Source organism: Polyodon spathula, chromosome 3 (assembly GCF_017654505.1).
Source record: "Polyodon spathula isolate WHYD16114869_AA chromosome 3, ASM1765450v1, whole genome shotgun sequence".
NCBI classification, from domain to species: domain Eukaryota; kingdom Metazoa; phylum Chordata; class Actinopteri; order Acipenseriformes; family Polyodontidae; genus Polyodon; species Polyodon spathula.
The window spans coordinates 35,588,298-35,608,864 of NC_054536.1; the positions used below are offsets into that span (position 1 = coordinate 35,588,298).

Consider the following 20,567-nt stretch of genomic DNA (forward strand, 5'->3'; position numbering starts at 1 on the left):
CTGCAAAGGGTTAAACAATATTCACACAGTTTACATTTTTTGTCTGAAGTAATTTTTATTTCGGTCTATTTTGTTTAACCTTTGGAGCTCCACCTGGAAACCCAGATTATTTCTGTTGGAGAAAAGCAATTTTAGGCTTGATAGATTCACACATCAATTAACATCCTCCGATTGAATTACATTGGGAGCATTTTGAGAATGTCCTTTGAAATTCTTTAAAATTATATGTGCATGACCTTGTGGCTCTTTAGCTTTTCATGTAGCCCTAACTACACCCAGGCCTGGGATTCGTGGTGTGAATTTGTACAGCTGTGACCTCGGGCGGATGATAACACCTTGTTTTCGCATAAGTTGTTTTTGGTTAAAAAGCTGTTTTGATCATTTGTACAAACCATGTAACCAGTTAAAACTGGTTCTAAAACCACAAATTTCTACTAAAAGTGACGTACTATAGTTTTGGTGCCGTGTCACGGAATGCCTACTAACACACCCCCTATGAAGGGGTGCCAAATCTGTTCATCGGTGAAACTAGATGGAGTTCCACTCTCAGTGGGCAAGAAGGTGCTTGATAGGTATTTTAGAGCTTGTAACAGGTATTTCGGGGCTCAGAAACCTGTCAGTTTACCTGCAGATCAGAACCATCCCCGCTTGAGAGACAGACTGTAAAATCCTGTATTACTGGACCATATAGTGAAATAAAAAAAATGGGAATTTTGTAAATTAATACATTGAAAAAAAATTTGATCATGGTGATTTTTTCTTAGAAAACCTAGATAAAGAGAATGAACCAGAAAAGGTTGCAGAATTGTTTAAGAAGGATCCAAGAATGAAAAAGAAACAAAAGTTGGCTTTTGTGGTAAACGCCTTGTAGGCAAGCTATAATGCATACTAAGAGAAGCAGGAAAAAATGTAGAAAGAATGTAGAAAGAATACTAGGGACACAGCGAGGAAAAAAGGAAGCAAGATTTTAGTGATATAATCAAAAGGAATGTGGAAGAGTGTGCTTTAAATGTTTAAAATCTTTTTTTTTAAATCTTTAAACCCAGTTGCAATTAAGAACAGAAAATGGAGAGAGAAAGAGAAAATAGAGTTGCAAAAGCAAGTTGAGATTCGTAGAGTTAGATAAGTGTGATTGGGCAATTCAAGGAAAGACTCACAATGTATAAAGGACACATCGCAGCAGGCAGAATTTTTGTGTAACAAACTAAGACATGTACCCTATAATATTTTATTAAAAATATTTTTGTGATTGAATAAAGCTGTGAATGAAGTGTTTGTGTGTAAGTTTATGTTTTCAAGACATGGCTGGACTTAAGATTCACCAATGAATCACAAATACACTAAGACTGCGCTCATTTTCCAAATTATTATGGTAAAACGTGGTGCTTCATCACCATGGCTACTAAATATTGGGTAAATGGGGGTAATGCTGTCAAAAAAGGAAATCAATTTATATGTATGCAGGTTACAAGGACTGTCCACTTTTCTGCTGGAAATACATTTTCCCCTCTACCACAAACTCATATCTGGCAAACTTCTGATAAAGCCCCTTTGAATATTAATCATTTGCGAAGTAGATTTGTCAGGCATGCAGAACACAAGATTTGGATAACTACAAAAAGCTGCGCAAGGTAAGATTAAGCAATTGTTAAAAGCCATAGAGAGACGGAGGAGAAAGTGTTCTATACTGGTACCAAATGGGAGATTTAAAATTATGATTGTAATTCAGGCTTCTATGTTCCTAAGGATGACTTTTTATGCGTTGTAGCTTTGATGTTTGGTCTGGGATCATCGTCAACAGATGGGGCTCTTTTATCCAGCAGCAACTGCTAAGCTTGTTGTAAGTTTTGTAAGGCGTGGGTGTCTGTCAAGTAACAAATGGGTAGAATGTAGGTGATGGAAATTCCCAGCATGGGTATGATTGGGTAAAACAGACCTGACAACCTAAGACAGGCCCATCCTGCTGCCCAGGTAAGAATGTGTGAACCCTTAGAGATTATTGTAGCTGTGTCCAGGGTTCTAGGGCGGAGTATGTAGGGCTCTTCGAACTCTTGCCTGGCATTGCTCTGACCTTGTAGTTCTTTAGCTTTGCACGTAGCCCTAACTAAACCCAGACCTGGGATTCATGGTGTGACTTTTTGCAGCTGTGAACTCGGCGGATAACACCCAGTTTTCGCACAAGCTGTTTGTGCTTAAAAAGCGGTTTTGATCATATGTATAAACCACAATGTAACAAGTTAAAACTGGTTCTAAAACCACAGACTTCTGCTAAAGGTGACACGCAATACTTTTGGTACCGCATCACGGAATGTGTATTAACAACTCTGTTCATTGGTGAAACTAGGTGGGAGTTCTACTCCCAGTTGGCAGGTAGGCAATCAATAGGTATTTTAGAACTTGTAACAGGTACTTTGGGGCTCGGAATCCACCTGCCGATACCTTGTGAGTTTACCTGCATCTTTGTTGCTCAGCTTCCATCCTGCGAGACCTGTGTGTTTACCTGCATCTCTGTTGCTCAGCTTCCATCCTGTGAGACCTGTGTGTTTACTTGCAGTGCCATTACTGTTGTATCCTACTCTACTTTTTCATATTTGTTACTGAATAAAACTCTTAATTAACCTTAACTGAAGACGACTGTGGTTATTATTAAGAAGAAATTGAACCTTACAAGAGTATTTCACAAGGGCTATTTTCTAAATCTAATACTAGAGTACAGATAAACAAAACTATTGCTGCTGTATTGAGTTACAATACATATTATATGTTGTGTTCTAGTATATTTGATCATTCGCAAAGCAGGATGGAACTCTGTTTTACATCTCAACGATGGCTTTTCCAACTGTATGCCGCTCCCCCACACACCACGTGGGAGCTTTAGTTGATAGCGATATGCTTATGTCAACCTGTGACTACCTGTTACTATGGAGCCACCCACATTAAATAGTGTTTCAGGGACAGCATTTTACTTCCACAGAAGTAGACATACAACTCCAGTACATTGCTTCAAACAAATTCCACAGTTTTTGGATATAATGTATTCAATATAATTTTTTTTAATTTTTAAGTCTTTCACAGCTGAATATTTTACTTATTAATCTATAAAACTTTACAGATTGTACAGTTTATATAAAGTTCAAACTACAACAAAAAATCGGTCCCACAGATGCAAAAATACTGTACCAAGAATTCAGAGTAAAGGCAGATTTACACGCTGTACATCTCTCCACTGGGAAGGGCAGGTGGTCAGTTCATTACAAACTGTACAAAAATAAGGTTTGATTTCAGTTTTTTACTCTTACATTCAGCAAGATAAACAAATTCAGATACTCGGGCAGCGTTTAATACCTGCTGTCAGTACCCACTCCTGAAAGGAATGCAAAAATAGGTCTATTTACATAAGGGTGCGGGTGGGGTCTGAACATCATATAAAAAGAGTGTGCTATAAAATAGGCAAAGAACTTAAACATCAAGAATATGGTAGCTTTTTTTCTTTTTTTGGAAGGAATAGTGTGGCAACTTTAACTAAAAAATATTCTAAGTGAAATAACAAATATTACAGGTTTTAAACAAACAAAGTATTTTTGGTGTAATATATCATTCAGCTTGTTTACAAAAGCATTTAACATACATTTGGGTGAACGGGGGGGGGGGGGGGGGGGGGGAGAGAAATTCCTCTCACCCAGCAAAAAATTAATATAAACATGAATATAAAATGGAAAAAAAAAAAAAAAAAAAAACCCTAAAACTAGATAAAACTTAAATAAGTTGCTTTCATCCTATTTATCTAACACTTACCGGGTAAGAACTGGTACCAAAGGTTCCAAAAGAACAAGCATCTAGTGTGACAACTCATGTGAGTACACATCTGCAAAGAGCTAAACTGTTCAAAGGGCACATTTACCAAAGTTATCAGACATTGGGATCTGTTGGTTAGTTTCACTATGATTTATGGTTTATAACACCATGCATTTTTTTTTTTTTTTTTATAACACAATGCACTTTCAAGACAAAGGCATAGGTGCTGAATCCCCACTTTGCCGATCTTTGGGCAGTGTGGGAGAGGAGTGGCCGTTATCCATTTTCTTTCATTTCCTTTTGTGTGTGTGTGTGTGTGTGTGTGTGTGTGTGTGTCACCCCCCCCCCAACGCACAAAGACAAATTAATATCATATTCCAGGAGAAGTTGCTGAGAGGGTGTGTTTCAGTTCTTTGCTTGCAAAACTCAATTCGAAAGCTTGCACAACAGCCAGGTTCAGTTTATTATGTGACTAAAAAATAACAAGGGCATCTGTAAGCCACATGGGTGTTCTGCTAACTGAGGTACCTCCAGTGCCACTGTGCATGTCACTTAAAACTCGTCTATCTTTTTCTGCAGGTATTTCAATATGGAGTCCATTCCCTGGGCAGAACCCCAGACTCGTTTTAAAACTTCACACTCCTTTTCATTAGCCTGTTCCAAGGCTCCCTTCATAGCATTTCGGACTAGAGATTTGGATTCTCGGAGTACCTAAAAATCAAGAAAACAAAATCCCATTAAATTCGCCGAAAGTTAGACTACATTAAAAAAAATGTTTGCTAAGAGATTTCCAAACTTTTGTATAAATTAAAACATTTGTGATGTCACCCATTGACATTTTGATTGACAAATTCTATAAATCTTCTAACAAAGTGCCTGTGTGGGAAGAGGAGTGCGAGGCAGATATATTTTGATTAACAAATCCACAGTTTGTGTTTAGAATGACAATCAGAACAACACAACAGAGAAATGAACACCACTGTATTATGCAACTGTCATTTCAACAATGAATTATAGTATGACAGAAAAGAGCTTTTGATTTTAGATTAGCATTTCATATTGTTTGCTAAAAAATAATAAAAGTATACATTACAATATTAAGAAAGTTTCAAATTGTGACAATGCTTCTTTATTTACAATTTAACTTAACAAAATTCTGATTTCAGGATAAATTCAGCAGTTTCTGTAGGTTCCCTCTGCTGGGTAGTGCATTTCAAAGCAAAGACTCAACCATGAGCACCAAGGTGCTTTCAAAAGAACTCCAGGACAAAGTTCTGAAAGGCACAGATCAGCAGATGGGTATAAAAAATATCAAAGGCCTTGAATATCCCTTGGAGCACGGTCAAGACAATTATTAAGAAGTTGAAGGTGTATGGCACCTCCAAGACCCTGCCTAGATCAGGCTGTCCCTCCAAGCTGGATGACCGAGCAAGAAGGAGACTGATCAGAGAGGCTACCAAGAGGCCAATGGCAACTTTGCAAGAGCTACAGGCTTTTATGGCCAAGACTGGTCAAAGTGTGCATGTGACAACAATATCCCAAGCACTACATAAATCTGGCCTGTATGTTAGGGTGGCAAGAAGGAAGTCATTACTCAAGAAAGCCCACCTTGAATCTCGTTTGAAGTATGCAAAAAAACACTCAGGAGATTCTGTAGCCATGTGGCAAAATGTTTTGTGGTCTGACGAAACAAAAATTGAACTTTTTGGCCTGAATGCAAAGTGTTATGTTTGGCGCAAACCCAACATGGCACATCACCCAAAGAATACCATCCCTACTGTGAAGCATGGTGGTAGCAGTATCATGTTATGGGGATGTTTCTCATTGGCAGGGACTGGGGCACTTGTCAGGATAAAAGGGAAAATGAATGGAGCAAAGTACAGAGAAGTCCTTGAGAAAAACCTGCTGCCCTCTGCCAGAAAGCTAAAACTGGGATGGAAGTTCACCTTTCAGCGTGACAACGACCCAAAGCACACACCCAAAGCTACACTGGAGTGGCTAAGGAACAAAAAGGTAAACGTCCTTGAGTGGCCCAGTCAGAGCCCTGACCTAAATCCAATCGAAAATTTGTGGCATGACTTGATGATCAACGCTCCCTAAGGAACTTCACAGAGCTAGAACAGTTTTGTAAAGAAGAATGGTCAAATATTGCCAAATCTAGATGTGCAAAGTTGGTAGAGACCTATCCCAACAGACTCACAGCTGTAATTGCTGCCAAAGGTGCTTCCACCAAGTATTAACACAGGGGGGTGGAGACTTATCCAATTAGGATCTTTTAGTTTTGTATTTTTAATATATAATTTTTTTCTCAATAAAACCTTTTTTCCCCTTAACAGTGTGGAGTATGGTGTGTAGATAAGTGGAAAAAAATCCTCTTTTAAATGCATGAAATTCTGAGGCACTGACACAATAAAATGTGAAAAAAGTTCAAGGGGGTGTAGACTTCCTATAGGCACTGTGTATTATTCACAAATCACAGATTTAATATACTTTGTTTTAACATACACCGTTCTCAGGTCTATACACAAGTCCTTACCTTACCACACATACAGCTATTGTCTTTGAAGCCTGTTCTTGTATACCTGTCTGGCTTGTTAAATTATGAATGCATATTAGCTTAATTGATTACCAGTCAGTGTTCCTGGATAGCTGGCATTCTAGATGTAGTTTTTCATTCCTCATTTAAACAGCAAGAACTATGTTTCTTTTTTTTCACCCACATTTTTTAATGCTTAACTTACATTCCAGGATAAAGACTGCACAATACTCAGGGGATGTATCTCCCGTCTACAATTCTACCACAAAATTAATTTCCACATCAACACAACCCTTCTAATATTTATTTCATATATAAGAACATAAGAAAAGTTACAAACAAAAGGTGGCTATTTGGCCCCTCTTCCTCATTTGGTTGTTATCCCAGAATCTCATCAAGCAGCTTTTTGAAGGATCCCAGGGTGTGAGCTTCAACAACATTGCTGGGGAGTTGGTTCCAGACTCCCACAATTCTCTGTGTAAAAAAATGCCTCCTATTTTCTGTTTTGAATGCCCCTTTATCTAATCTACATTTGTGATCCCTGGTCCTTGTTTCTTTTTCAGATCGAAAAAGTCCCCTGGGTCAACATGGTCTATACCTTTTAGAATTCTGAATGCTTGAATCAGATCGCCGCGTGGTCTTCTATTTCAGTTCTTTTAGCCTGTCTGCATATGACATGCCTTTTAAACCTGGAATAATTCTGGTCGCTCTTCTTTGGCCTTTTTTTACAGCTTCCCCACATTGTTTAGATAAAGACATTTCTGAGTCAGCACTAACTCCTAGATCTTTTTCATAGATTCCTTCTTCAATTTCAGTGTCTCCCATATGGTATTTAAAATCCACATTTTTTTTCCCCTACATGCAATACCTTACACTTTTCTCTACTAAATGTCATTTGCCATGCGTCTGCACAGTTCTGAATCCTGTGTAGATAATTCCAATTACTAAACCAAATCCAATTACCAATCAACTGAATCTCGTTATCGAACAAATATCTATCAGGATGAACTGTTTTAAGTGAAATAAACAACTCAAAGTGCTGAGTTGGTAAAACAATTATTAACTGTTTCTAGTGCCGCTGTATCATTGTTTATCCCTTACCTAGCAAATTATTTTGTCATCACATGGTCATCTCCATTAGTGTTCTAAACATTTGCTGTTGGCTGCTGTAGGGTTTATTTTTAGAATGGGGTCTCCCCCTCTGCCCCTGTGTTATTTTGTATTTGTTTATTGGTTTATTGTATTGTGACGGAACACCAGGTTGTTTGGTTATTGTTTTGATGGCGTAGCCGTGCGTTTGTTTTGTTATTGTTTTTGTATTGTTTTGCAACGTGGATGGGAAAACTCATGCAGAAGGTGGCCATCTCCTGAATTAAGTGATTAATTTACTGCTAATCGAGAGATGGTCACAAATACCTGCAGCTCTCTGCACTCCGGGTGGGTGTTTGGAAGTAGAGAACAGGAGAGCAAGAGGAGAGAGATTAATTTAAAACAAAGAGATTTAGGATCAGTGAAGGCGATTGCCCAGCCTGACCTGGATCTTATTTGTATTTTTGTGTCGTGATTAGGTTTTGTCCAATTATTTATTTTGTGCTCTGTGAGCAAGTGTTTATTTTTGTTTAAATATTTAATTTATTTTTGTGTTATTTAATAAACGGCGCATGCAAACTGCAGTTACCTGACCCGTGTTTTTGTTCGTCCTTCTTCTGGTCTGATGTCAAAAGTCAGCCATTTCCTGCCACAGCTGCCAACACCATTGACTTTTGACATATTAGTTGCTTGTGATTTGTAACATTAAAACTGGCACATAGGACTTTGCCTCAGATTATAATGACAAATCACCTATGTGAATCTTGTCTGTAGTTTACATTCCCTAAAGATAAAAAAAGGACACAAATAACTGGGCCCATCTATTCTCAGCACCATGATGATAATGTTGAGAACTGTCACCCTTATAGTAGCAACATGACTGACTCTAAAGAAATTTCACTGTCATGAAAAAGATCATCATGACCTACATTTCAAATTTGTAATGTTCTCAATAACCCGCAGAGGAATGCACTTTCCAAGTTTCATCAATTGTATGAAACCATGCCAGTAATAACAGTATTAGATTAATAAAACAAGATAACTTATTTACTTATTATTATTATCATAAACAAGCAAAATGTTTCCAAATAATTTGATACTACATGGCCCTAAGTCAGGGTGTACAACCTGCCTGAATGAATGGGCAAATTTGATCTGAAGTCACATGCTTTTAAAACCATGCAGTATACAAATGTAGAATTCAATTGTATTTTGCAACATTCCCATGTGTGGAATGTTAAAATAAATTAAAAAAATAAATAATAATAATAAATCGAAAGAAATGAAAGGATGACTTACAACTGAATTACATGCGACTAGCTCCCTAATGCGCACCATCACCTCCTGAGTAAACGTTCCAGGCCAAAACACTTGGGAAACCAGTCCTTTAGCACACGCCTCCTGTGCTGTCAGCTTCCTTCCACTTAAGAGCATTTCATTAGCCTGCAAAACATGGCAGGTTGAAACAAGGTCAAATAAAGAGTGCATATTTTAATCATTATTAGAGATAGCAGTAGGTGGGGAACATATTTTAATCTTCATTCTATTACAGAGTTTTACATTATTTCTTCAAACATTTTATTATGTTGTTCAAGCCTTTCTCTGCTAAGGATTACTTATTATCTTTACACATATCATTGACACACATGCTGACTGTGCCTCTTCCTTCAACTGTGGAGAGAGGCTTAAAAACTAAGTTTCATCATAATAGCCCCCTCTCATCTTCCAGTCGTATCACTTAAACACAACTGGGAAGCTAAATTTGCAGAACTGCATTAGTAATGATGCAGAAGATGTTGTGAGGGATCAGATATTAAACAAAGGATGCTCATCTAGGGGAAGAAGATCCACACAAAATCTTCTGCTGTGGGCCAGACTGCCGCAGCAGTGTTCTTAAGGAAGGACATTTTCTCAAAGTACTAATAATAGAACATGAAACATTGCAGGCTGTCTGCCATTCTTACAAAAGATCTGAATTGTTCTAAGTGATCCAAGACCTGTTAAGGTGTGGGCCGTGCCTGAATGTAAAAACATTTGAGTGATTTAAGCATCTATTCACACAGAATATGACAGGACTGAGCACACCACCTTAGACTGGGCACATAATTTATTTTAAAGTATGTTAACACAGTACAATTCATGCCTGCTCAATGCCGACATAAACTTTTCAACAGCGAGACAATATTTGTGTTTGGCTTTATGTTTGCTTATTTATAAATGCAGATGTAACAAAACCTCACACCCAAGCTTTTCATCTCACATCCAGCAACACATTAATTCAAATTGCAAGATTTATTTGTGTTTAATGCACATTTATTATTATTATTATTATTATTATTATTATTATTATTATTATTATTATTAGTAGTATGGATTTTTGACTAGGGGTGTAACAATTAATTCTGTATTTTGATATTTTCTTTACATGATATATCATATCGTAAAAGAGGGATACATTTTTTTTATTGTGATACCAGAAAAAAACAAATGGTTCTTGAATGAACAACAAATGTGCTTTACAGGTGGTATGAACACACTCTCCCTAACTCAGTTTATTTGGCTCCACGCATCACACATTGTTGTTTATTGCCAGTGTTTTCTTTTTGGTCACTAGACCCGGATTACAATAAAACCCTTTCCAAACGGATTACAATGGTCTGCGATTACTCCTGCACTGCATCACCTCTACACTGTTCACAATCACCAGCCACTTTGCCACAGTGAGTTAGTGGATCTGCTGGACGTAAAGGTGCAGGGGGCGCTGGTGAAACCGTGTTTCCAGAGCTTAGTGGAGATGGATGCACCCACTAACTATTTCTTTGGGCTGGAGAGAAAGAGTGCACAGAGCAAAGTAATTCATGACAGTGGCTGGGCAGAAGATCAGGGAGCATGCAGAGAACTGGAAGCTGGCTGTGGGTTTTTATAAGGATCTGTTTCAGCAGAGGCGGTGGAGGAAACAGGGGAATCACAGCGTTTCTTCCAGGGCCTCCCTCAGCTGCCTGAAGAGGAAGCCAAGGGGCTGGAAAGCCCTCTGTCACTGACTGAACTCTCTGACGCCCTGCAGGGGCTGAACAACGGAAAGACACCTGGACTTGATGGCCTCCCAGTGGAGTTTTATAAAAAAGTTCTGGTCTCTGCTGGGAGAGGACTTCTTGGGGGGTTTTCAGGGAAGTGTGCAGGAGAAAGTTCTGCCTCAGAGCCGCAGAAGAGCCGTTATCACTCTCCTCCCTAAAAAGGGAGATTTGTGTAACATTAAAAACTGGAGACCTGTGTCATTGCTCTGTGCCGATTATAAAATCCTTTCCAGAGTGCTCGCAAACCGCCTCAGGACTGTGATAGGGCGGGTGGTGCAAGGAGACCAAACCTACTGCGTTCCAGACAGATCCATTTTTGATAATATCTTTCTAGTTCGAGATATGCTGGCAGCCTCCAAGCTTTTTGGTTTCAATTCAGGTGTAGTGTCGTTGGATCAGGAAAAAGGCCTTCGACCGGATCGATCACCTCTACCAGTGGAGGGCATTAAAAGCTTTTGAGTTTGGGATCGCTTTCTTAAGAAGGTTCAGCTGCTCTATGGTGACGTTTCCGGTCTACTGAAAATCAATGGTGGCTTAAGAGCCCCTTTCCCCGTTCAGAGAGATATTAGGCAGAGGTATTCCATATCTGGTATGCTTACGCTATAGCAATAGAGCCTCTTATAAATAAGCTGAGGGTATTGACTGGACTGTCCATTCCACAGCCTATGCAGATGACACTGCTGTATTTATTAATAACCAAACTGATATTGACAGTGTAGGCACCTGTCAAAGACTGTTTGAGAAGCTATCATCTGCTAAAGTAAACTGAGCTAAGAGTAGTGCGGTGCTCCTGGGTGACTGGAAGGGTTGTCATCCTCCAGTTTTACCTGCTGGACTGCAGTGGAGCAGGGGTGGGCTCCTTTATCTGAGTGTCCATCTCGGGGATGACAGCACAGTGCAGAGGAATTGGGAGGGGGTGGTGGAGAAAGTGAAAGGCAGGTTGCAGCTGCTCCCACAGATCTCCTATAGCGGTAAGGTACTCATTATTAATAACTTGGTGGCCTCTAGCTTGTGGCACAGATTCATCTGCTGGGAAGCCCCACATTAGTCATTAGTGAAACAGGTTCAGGCTGTGATGCTAGATTCTTTCTGGGGGGGGGGGGGGGATAGACCCATAGACTTTTCTAGCAGGATGGAGGCTTTTAGGTTACAGGCCCTGCAGAGGCTGCTGTATGCAATGATGACCTCCCGTGGAGGCAGTTTGCCTGTGCCTTCCTGCAGCAGGTAGGGAGGCTGGGTCTGGATAGGGGTCTTTTTATGCTGGAAATGGGTAAACTGGAGATGGCCCGACTGCCAAACTACTATAACAGCCTGCTGAGGGCATGGCAGTGGGTGCGTATTGAGCAGAGGGACACTGAAAACATTAGCCTTGATTGGCTTCTAGAAGAGTCGTTAGTATACAATACTTTCTTGACGTGATATTGTTCAGTCTGCTATCTTTATACATCATTTAGTTAAGGCAGGTGTTGTAGAGCTTAAAGTGCTTTTTGATTTCAACACTTACAGCTGGGTGACTCCTCAGTGGTTAGAGTCTGCTCTGGGGATGCAGTCTGTCCGCACTGCTAAGCGTTTAATTACCCAGGTGCGTGCTGCTCTCCCAGGTGAGGGGCTGGAGCTCTTAAGCCAGCTGTTCAGGGAACAGAGAGTTCTGCATACTGATTCCCCCTTTCCATCACTATTAGTGTCCCCAGCGATCAGTCAGGCTTCTGATGAGCAGGGTCATTTACTGACTGTAGAGGGTCTGAGAAATCTCCCTCTGTGCACAGTAGAGGGGAAACCATTGTATAGGGTGTGTGTAAAGGGCCGTTACCAGCAGCTCGGGGCACTAGGAGAAACACACTGGAGAGAGAGGCTGGGGGCAGTGGAACTGATAGTGCCAGCTTGGAGAACTCTGTATAAGCCACCACTGCCAAAAGATTGGGGGATCTGCAGTGGAGGATCTTACACAGCATCATTGCTGTTAACTCCTTTGTGAGCATCATAAACCCCGAGGATCCTGTCCCTTTTGCTCACAGAGGGAGATTGTTTACCATTGTTTTGTGTTCTGCACCAGATTAAAACCTTTGTTTGCTGTTCTGAAGGAATTGCTTGTTAGATTGGGTTTTTAGTTCTCTGAGGTGTTGTTTATTTCTGGTTTTACGTATTGCAAAAAGAGAAAGTACTCAATCCAGCTGGTGAATTTTATTATTGGACAGGCCAAACTAGCAATCTTAAAGAGCAGAAAAAACAAAATGAATAATGTTTTAAATCCTCATTTAAATTTGTCATTTTTAGAATGCTTGTACTAACATGGGTTAGACTAGATTTTAATTTCTATAAAGCAATGCATAATATAGAAATGTTTGAAGAAGCCTGGTGGTGTGTAAACAGTGTATTGTTTGCTGTTAAGGATGGTGAACTGGAGGAGCATCTGTAAAGTGACTTGTGTCGACAGTATTTTACGCAATTTTTTTGTTCACTTTGGGTGGATCTACGTTATGATTTCATGACAGTCTCTTTATAAATATTCATTTTGTGTATTCTATTTAATTGTTAAATAAGGTTTCTTTCAAAAAGTATCAATCAATCAATCAATCCATCTATCTACACACATGGATATAAACATAATAGTATAAGTAATTGGGAAGTTAACCTTGGGCAGTCTTTCTGTAACATTAATATCACTACATAGTGTGTGTTCTTTATGGAGACCGGTTATGTGGGAGTAATGGGTCAGTCAATAATAATTAAGTGAAGGAATGTTAATCTGTGTTATTATATACTTACAGAAGCCAGCCCCATTATCCTAGGGAATGTGAGAGATGAACACCCATCTGGAGTCTGCCCAAACGTAGTATATGGTGTTTGAAACCAGGCCTTCTCATTTGCCCAAACCACATCACATAAAGGCAATATTGATGCTCCAAGTCCAACTGCAGGACCGTTCACAGCCACTATAATAGGTTTCTTAAACTGAATAAAAGTATTCACAAAGTTGCTGAAAAATAAAAGTACAAAAAACAAAACATTTACCATTTTGTTGTTGTGATGTGGACAACCATTAGTCTGCATACTATTCACTTTCATTTACAATTAAAGAAAAATCAATCTTACCTAATAGTTTCAGCCATTTTAACACTTTCCCTCTTTCGGTCATCTGTTAATCTCCGAATAAAATAAATAAAATCAAGACCACAACAAAAGACACTCCCCACAGCACTCAGCAAAACCAGTTTACTGTCATCAGCAGCTGCAGTGTTCAGTGCACTCTGGACTTCCTTCATTACCTGCAACAACAAACAGCAGAAACCATTTAATCCCACAGACTCATACAACAGAGTCATGAAGGATAAATTCACGTGAAAAAATAAAAAATAAAAAAACGTTGAAAGAGTTAAAATCTTGAGTCTTGTGAAAGACCTGTGACAGAAGAAAACAGAAAATTCATTAAAATAACATCCAGGGTAACAGAATGTCCAAAATCTTCAGGGCACAGATGGACAGACAGAAAGCCAGTCTGCATGAGCATAATTAAATAATAATAATTAAATTGATAATGGAGTACCCAATATGGTTATTTGTGAACAGATGGATAAGTACAGGACCTTTTATAACAGTCCTGCAGGAGATTCAGATAGGTTTGAACTAAGGGTAATAAGTTCTTGGAAGATGAAGGCCTCTCCGAGACGCAAGTAATTTAATTTTAATGTTTTAATGACCTAATGTTGTTGAAGCTGACTCCCAGGGATCCTACAAGAAGGTGCTTGATGATATTCTGGGATCAATAAGCTACTAACAACCAAAAACGAGCAAGATGATCATCTCGTTTGCAAACTTTCTTATGTTCTAATTGTGACAGGGCACAGTTAAGGGAAATTGTTCAGTCTGTTTTCCTAAATGGTACCATGCTTATATCAGAATTAGCCCAGGAGAGCTGATCCATATCCCTGACGGAATACAAGTGAGAGTAACTTGTGTCAAGTACAAAAACCACATAGAATGGGCAGCTGCTGAAAGCCCAGAATTTATACAGTGTAGGGAGGATACAGAGGAAAATTCAATACATTACAGGAGCCAGCCGGAACGGATTCAGCATATATGTGATGCTGGATACTGGAGGCCTGCACCAGTCCTCCCACCTGCCTTGGAAAAGAAGGGATCTGAAGCAAGACTTTCACCTTGAATGAACAAGGTGGAGTTCTCAGTTAGAGAAGACAGGAGCAGATGGTGTTCTGCTTGACCCAGAATAAAGAACATTGCTTTCAAAATAAGATTTTCATAATCCAGACCACACTCTTAACTTTCTAGAACTAAAAAAGGGCTTGTGTACTTTCCAACTAACAGTTTTTCTGAGAATAACAACACCTCAAACGTCTTATAAACTAAAAGAAGAGCCTGTGTACTTTCCAAATAACATTTTCTTTTTTTTTTTCTGAGAATAGCAACACCTTGAACTTTTTGTGAACTGCTATAAGAAGTTTGTGCTTAGAGATCACCATCTAAATCAGTGGTTCCCAAAGTGCGGCCCTCCATTCCAAGATTCCAGCTTGTCAAAAATGACAGTCATACACTGTATAGAAGACATTGGCAGCGATCTAAAAAGGCAACTGATTTAGCGCACTGAGAAGCATAGACATCGGCGACAGCACAATTACTCATTTTGATTCAGAGTGTCACGGAAAACTTCAAAATATCAGAAAACCTACTCTCGAGAGCCTCAAGGATCGATCAAGAGGGTTCTTGATTTATACAACTTAAAAGTTGTCATCCCTGATAATTGTCACAACAGATGGTGCACCAGCAATGATGGGGGGGGGGGGGGGGGGGGGGGGGGGTGTGGTGCTGTGGTGGGGGGGGGGGGGTGGTAATCAAGAAAGTTTTGGAAGATAGGGGTGTAGATATAATTCCTGACAGATCTGACCTCTCTACTCAACAATATGAACCTGAAACTGCAAGGGCATGGGAAGCAAATTTTTGCTCTATTTGACCACGTCAAGTCTTTTGAGAGAAAACTCTAACTGTTGCAGGGGCAATTGAAGGAAGGCAATTTAGCTCATTTCCCAGCTTTCAAAGAGCTCTTGGAAGAGGAAGGAAAGGTTTTGGATCACCTGCACAGACAAAAACAATCAGATCATGGAAAAATTGCAGGCAGAATTCCACCACCGCTTTTCGGACTTCAGGAGCCATGAGCAGGCATTTGACATTTTTCTGGATCCTTTCAAATGTGCACCTGAAGGAGCTCTGACAGAAAGTCAATTCGAACTAACTGATTTACAGGAGAGTTCAGAGGCAAAAACAGCATTTCGGGAGCAAAGCCTGATACAGTTCTACCAAAGCCTCTTGCCAACAACATACCCCGCACTTCACCAGCATACCTTTCGAATGGCTTCTCTATTAGGAAGCACTTACACTTGTGAGAAAACCTTCTCCATCATGAGCATCAACAAATCCTAATTCAGATCCACACTGACCGATGACCACCTACATTCAGTCCTTCGCTTTGCAACAACGGGAATCGAGCCTAGGTTGTCAGAGATTGCGGCCGGGAGAAGTCAGCACCACAAATCTCACGCAAGCGGACAGTAGGTAAGTTGACAATAATAATAAATAATAATAATAATAATATACAACTAACATACCAAAGTGAAACTTTTCACTAGGCTACGTAATGAGTAGGTCAACATAATTGCATGTAATTTGGAATGGCTGGAGGCATTCTTCGTTTAATAAAAAAAAAAAAAGAAAATGCTTAACCACTTCATTTGTTGTCTGTGTTTTGCAGATGGCCCAATCCCTCCCCATGTTATGACAGCACTTGAGCCCTCAGCACTTCTACTTTTTTAAAATTTTTATTTTATCGTCTCCTATCGCTTTCCACGGGGAAGATGCTCAATGACTGTGATATCAAGACGTGAAGGGACCATCCAAACAACGTTAGTACTTTATGCAGCTGAAGTAGCTAGCTAGCTTCTGTAATGTTAACAGAGCAACTGCAAGAAATGTTACGGTTCAGGATACAGGCACTTTTTTCTGTTATAGATTTTATTTTATTATTTTAAGAGCAAAACTGTATTCAGCTTCAACTATAAATCAGGAAAATGCTCTTTGTACTGTATTTTAGTTCTGGTGTTCAACTTCTTCTGCTGGGGAAAGTACTACTGTAGCAGTACCAGGCTAGAGTTTAAAATTGTTACTGTTACATTTCTTTTTTGTACAGTGTTTCTGAATAAGACTACAGTTAGGCTGCAGTACAGTAGCTAGTAGGATGTTACGGAGCAATCATATGCAATTGTATTAAAAGCATCAATGTAATGGCAGATCATTTATGAATAATTAATGCTGTACTTTAAATAGAAATGTGTGATTATTTTGTTGTATTCAGAAAGAAAAAATAAATAAAAACATCAAGGTAAAATACAGTAATGTCTGTGTCTTATTTCTGCACATTTATTTGGAAAAAGCTCTAAATGTCCACACCATGGGACAATTTACATAATTTGTTTAATTCGAACTTTGCACATCTCAAACTATTTGTATGGTCCCCAGAGATTCGAATTAAGCGGAGTTCACTATTCATAGATTCAGGTCTTAGCGAAGTGGTTAGTTGTACAAGTCAAGATGCAGTCTGCTTCACTACTGAAGATTAACCCACAAAAGAGTTTAATTGGTAAAGCTTGTAGTTTTCGTTATTATCTTCTTTATTTGTTGTGACCAGGACAATGTAAGGTGTGACAGCGTGATATTGGTGCTCAAGCCTAAGCCTGTTGTGGCACCAAGACACAGGATAAAATAGATACATTTCAAAGCTGATGGTGTTGCAGTGGTAGTAATATACATTCCTAATTTAAAAACAAAAATGAATAAGAAATAAAAAAAAGCTATGATTTGGGGCATATTTCGGGTTCATGAGTGGTACATTTTCTTGTGCGCCCCCCCCCCCCATCCCATGCAACCTCCGGAAAGTGGCCCTCCATCACCAAAACTTTGGGAACCCCTGGTCTAATTGAACTTCCCGGTGTAACCACATAATCCAGAGAGGATGCGATGACGTCAAATGGGACGAGTTAGCAGCTAAATGGTAGACATAAATGCTGGAGTCAAACTATACCAAAAATGTTCTCGATCTCCGATCTCCAATCTCAAAATGGGCTTGTGATTTGATGAACCCAGCATCTGCAGTCAAATCCTGAATCAGAAACTCTGCCTGAAAACTGAATTAATTATTCCTCAAAAGTAGGGGGTAAGCAAAATTCTCTGCCTGAAAAACAGATGTCTTATATGTATCTTCTATCTACTATGCTCTCAATTATCAAACCCAGACACAGCTGTGTTTTACCATTCACTACATCATATCATTGTACAGTTTTCCCATGCTTTTCCAATAGTTATACAGTCAAACCTGCTAATACGACCACCTTTATTTAGCGACCACTTTAAATTCCTCCCAATGATATTTGAGCTTTTATTTAACTGTACTAAGCGACCACAATTCTCTTACCCAGCGACAGCCTCAAACCTGTATTAAGCACCCTTACACAGGGCTATTGTTATAAGACAAATATGGTTTTAAGTGGTACGTCTAACAAAAAGGTCCTCCTTAGATAACAGAATTAAACTTATTAAACTTGTAAAGACAGTAAGTGCCAGAAAAACTGCTCAACAATTCGGCACTAGAAAGACACAGATACAGCATTGTGAAACAAAAAGAACTAGGGAGAAGTTAGACAACAAGCAGTGGAGGGTTGAAGAGCATAGACAGCAGCGCTTTACCATGCAAACTGAGACTCTGGTGCTTTCAGTTTGGTCTACTGCCAAGACTGCTGTGACCACTGACTGTGTAGGAGGTTTCCTTGACAACAGTTGAGAAGCTGGAAGCTTTAATCAGTTAATACATCAGGAAATTGTTGGGAGTTCCACGCTGCCTCAGCAGAGTGAGACTTTATGGTAAAGGAATACTGCAGCTACCAATCTCTGCTCTAACCGAAGAGTTTAAGTGCGCCAAAGTCCGACTGGAAATGACATTAGTAGATTCACATGATAAATGTGTAAGGGAGGCAGCACCTGTTTTGAAAACTGGAAGAAAATGGGCCTCAAAGAAAACTCTGGAAGATAAGGCTGCCCTTCGAATCGGAGATATTATGGGAAAAGTTCAGCATGGAAGAGGAGGTCTTGGTCTCAGTTCAGCTCCTCCTACATGGCACAAGGCAACCCCAGCTCAACGGAAGAAGCAGGTAGTCAACGAGGTGCAAAAGCAGGAGGAGAGGATCAGGTGTGTAAAGGCCGTTTCCCAGGCCAAGCAGGGAGAATGGATGAGATGGGAGAGTGTCGAACAACATGATCTAGACAATGGAACAGAGCAGGATCAGTTTCCTCATCTGAACAACATATCATGTTCTCCCATCACCACAGAACCTAAAGCTCTGGGTGGGTGAGGATCCCTCATGTCCTTTGTGTTCATCACCTGCAACATTAAGGCACATTTTGACAGGATGTAAGGTGGGTCTTAGCCAAGGACGGATTACTTGGCACCATGACCAGGTGCTGGATTGTTTGGCCTTAGCATTGAAAGACAAGCGTAACCTGACCAATAAGTTGCCACCAGTTCCATCAAAGCATTAGAAACAAAAGACAATATTCCTCCATCCAGGAGAGCAACCATCAAGAAAAGGTGTTAAAACCAAGCGTCGCCCAGGACAACTGGAAGCTGCTAGAGACTGGAAGATGCTGACAGATGTTGGTCAACAGCTTATTTTTCCACTTGCAATTGCCACCACTATCCTTCGACCAGACAGTCTTGTGGTCTGGATCAGCACGCCTTGTTCATCTGGTAGAGTTAACAGTGCCATGGGAAGATGCTGTAGATGAGGTGTATGAGAGGAAGAAACTTCGGTATGCTCAACTAGCTGCTGAAGCGGAACAGCGAGGATGGAGAGTCAGTGTTTACCCAGTGGAGGTTGGTTATCGAGGATTTGTGGCGCACTCTACAACCCGGTTTCTCAGAGACGTAGGGTTCAGTGGTCAAGAGTTGCGTCACACAGTGAAGAACTTAACTGAAGCAGTAGAAAGGAGCAGCAACTGGCTGTGGTTGAGACAAAAGGATTCTGGAAGGGGATCTCAAGCACAATAGAAAGAAAGCAATGCTGATGTACAGGTAAGTAAGCTGGGCTGAGCTGAGTGGGGGATGGAGGGGGGTGATGCTGGGACGCCAGAATCACTGTTGAGCCCTCTTGAAGTGTTGTGGGCTAGTCAACGAAACACAGAGGACGGAAGGTGCCCACTTGAAGACCCCAGAGGTGTTCCCTACTTAGCTCAATCCAGATGGTTGTCATGCTGATGCGCTGGGGAGACCGCACTGGGTTGATCCCCGGAGCCAGCATCGCAGCCGTTGTGTGTGCTGATACGCTGGGGAGGCAAAAGGCAAAAGGCAAAATAAGCTGATCCTGGAGCCAGCATTACACTTCAGCAATCAACACCAGACAAAAGGATATCTACATCATCAGATGGAAAGCAATGCAAATGGATGGAGATGCAGATGGATCACATTAGTTTATTGTAAAGCTAAGACTTGGTTGGTGCTTATCTTGGCGAGAGCCGAGTTCAAATCAGCATGACGTTTAACATCTACTCTCATATAATGGAAATCTGCCTGCTGTCACATTATGGTGGTCCATCAGTACACAAAGAAAAAAAGGTAAATAAGGTTGAGATTGTGAAATAAATTATTAAAATCTTTTGTAGCAAAAGTTTTGCTTTTGTGGATGAGGAAAAAAGTTACAAGAAATAGATGTCTACAATTAATTATTTCAACATTTTTTTTGCAAAACTCCAAAAATGCTAATTCAAAAGTATCCATACCATTTGATCCTATGATAGTACTGTCTACAAGGTGCTAGAAAATTTCAATATGATAATGCAGAACCTAATTCTAGAGAAGTCTAAAATGCTGGATTGTGAACATTTTTAGAGAGTATAGAAGGGTTAGGCATAGGATGATTGCTGTCATTACCACAAAGTCAATACCTTAGGCAGAAAATGATTTATTGTTATAATAAATTATATTGTTATAAGCTGGAGAAGGACACAAGAACATTTCC

General features: G+C 39.9%; 1 protein-coding gene across 3 annotated transcripts in view; it reads right to left on the reverse strand.

Moving 5' to 3' along the window:
* Positions 1-3,713: 3,713 nt before the first annotated feature.
* The window catches only part of LOC121313038 (chromodomain Y-like protein), a 121,490-nt gene continuing 104,636 nt past the window's right edge, over positions 3,714-20,567 (reverse strand). For all 3 annotated transcript variants that reach the window (XM_041245159.1, XM_041245157.1, XM_041245158.1), the window contains 4 exons: positions 13,588-13,760; positions 13,261-13,471; positions 8,720-8,863; positions 3,714-4,506 (listed from right to left, as the gene is read on the reverse strand). In XM_041245159.1, coding sequence (XP_041101093.1) covers positions 4,348-4,506; positions 8,720-8,863; positions 13,261-13,471; positions 13,588-13,760 — 687 coding nt within the window. In that variant the 3' untranslated portion in view covers positions 3,714-4,347. The remainder of the gene's footprint in view (positions 4,507-8,719; positions 8,864-13,260; positions 13,472-13,587; positions 13,761-20,567) is intronic.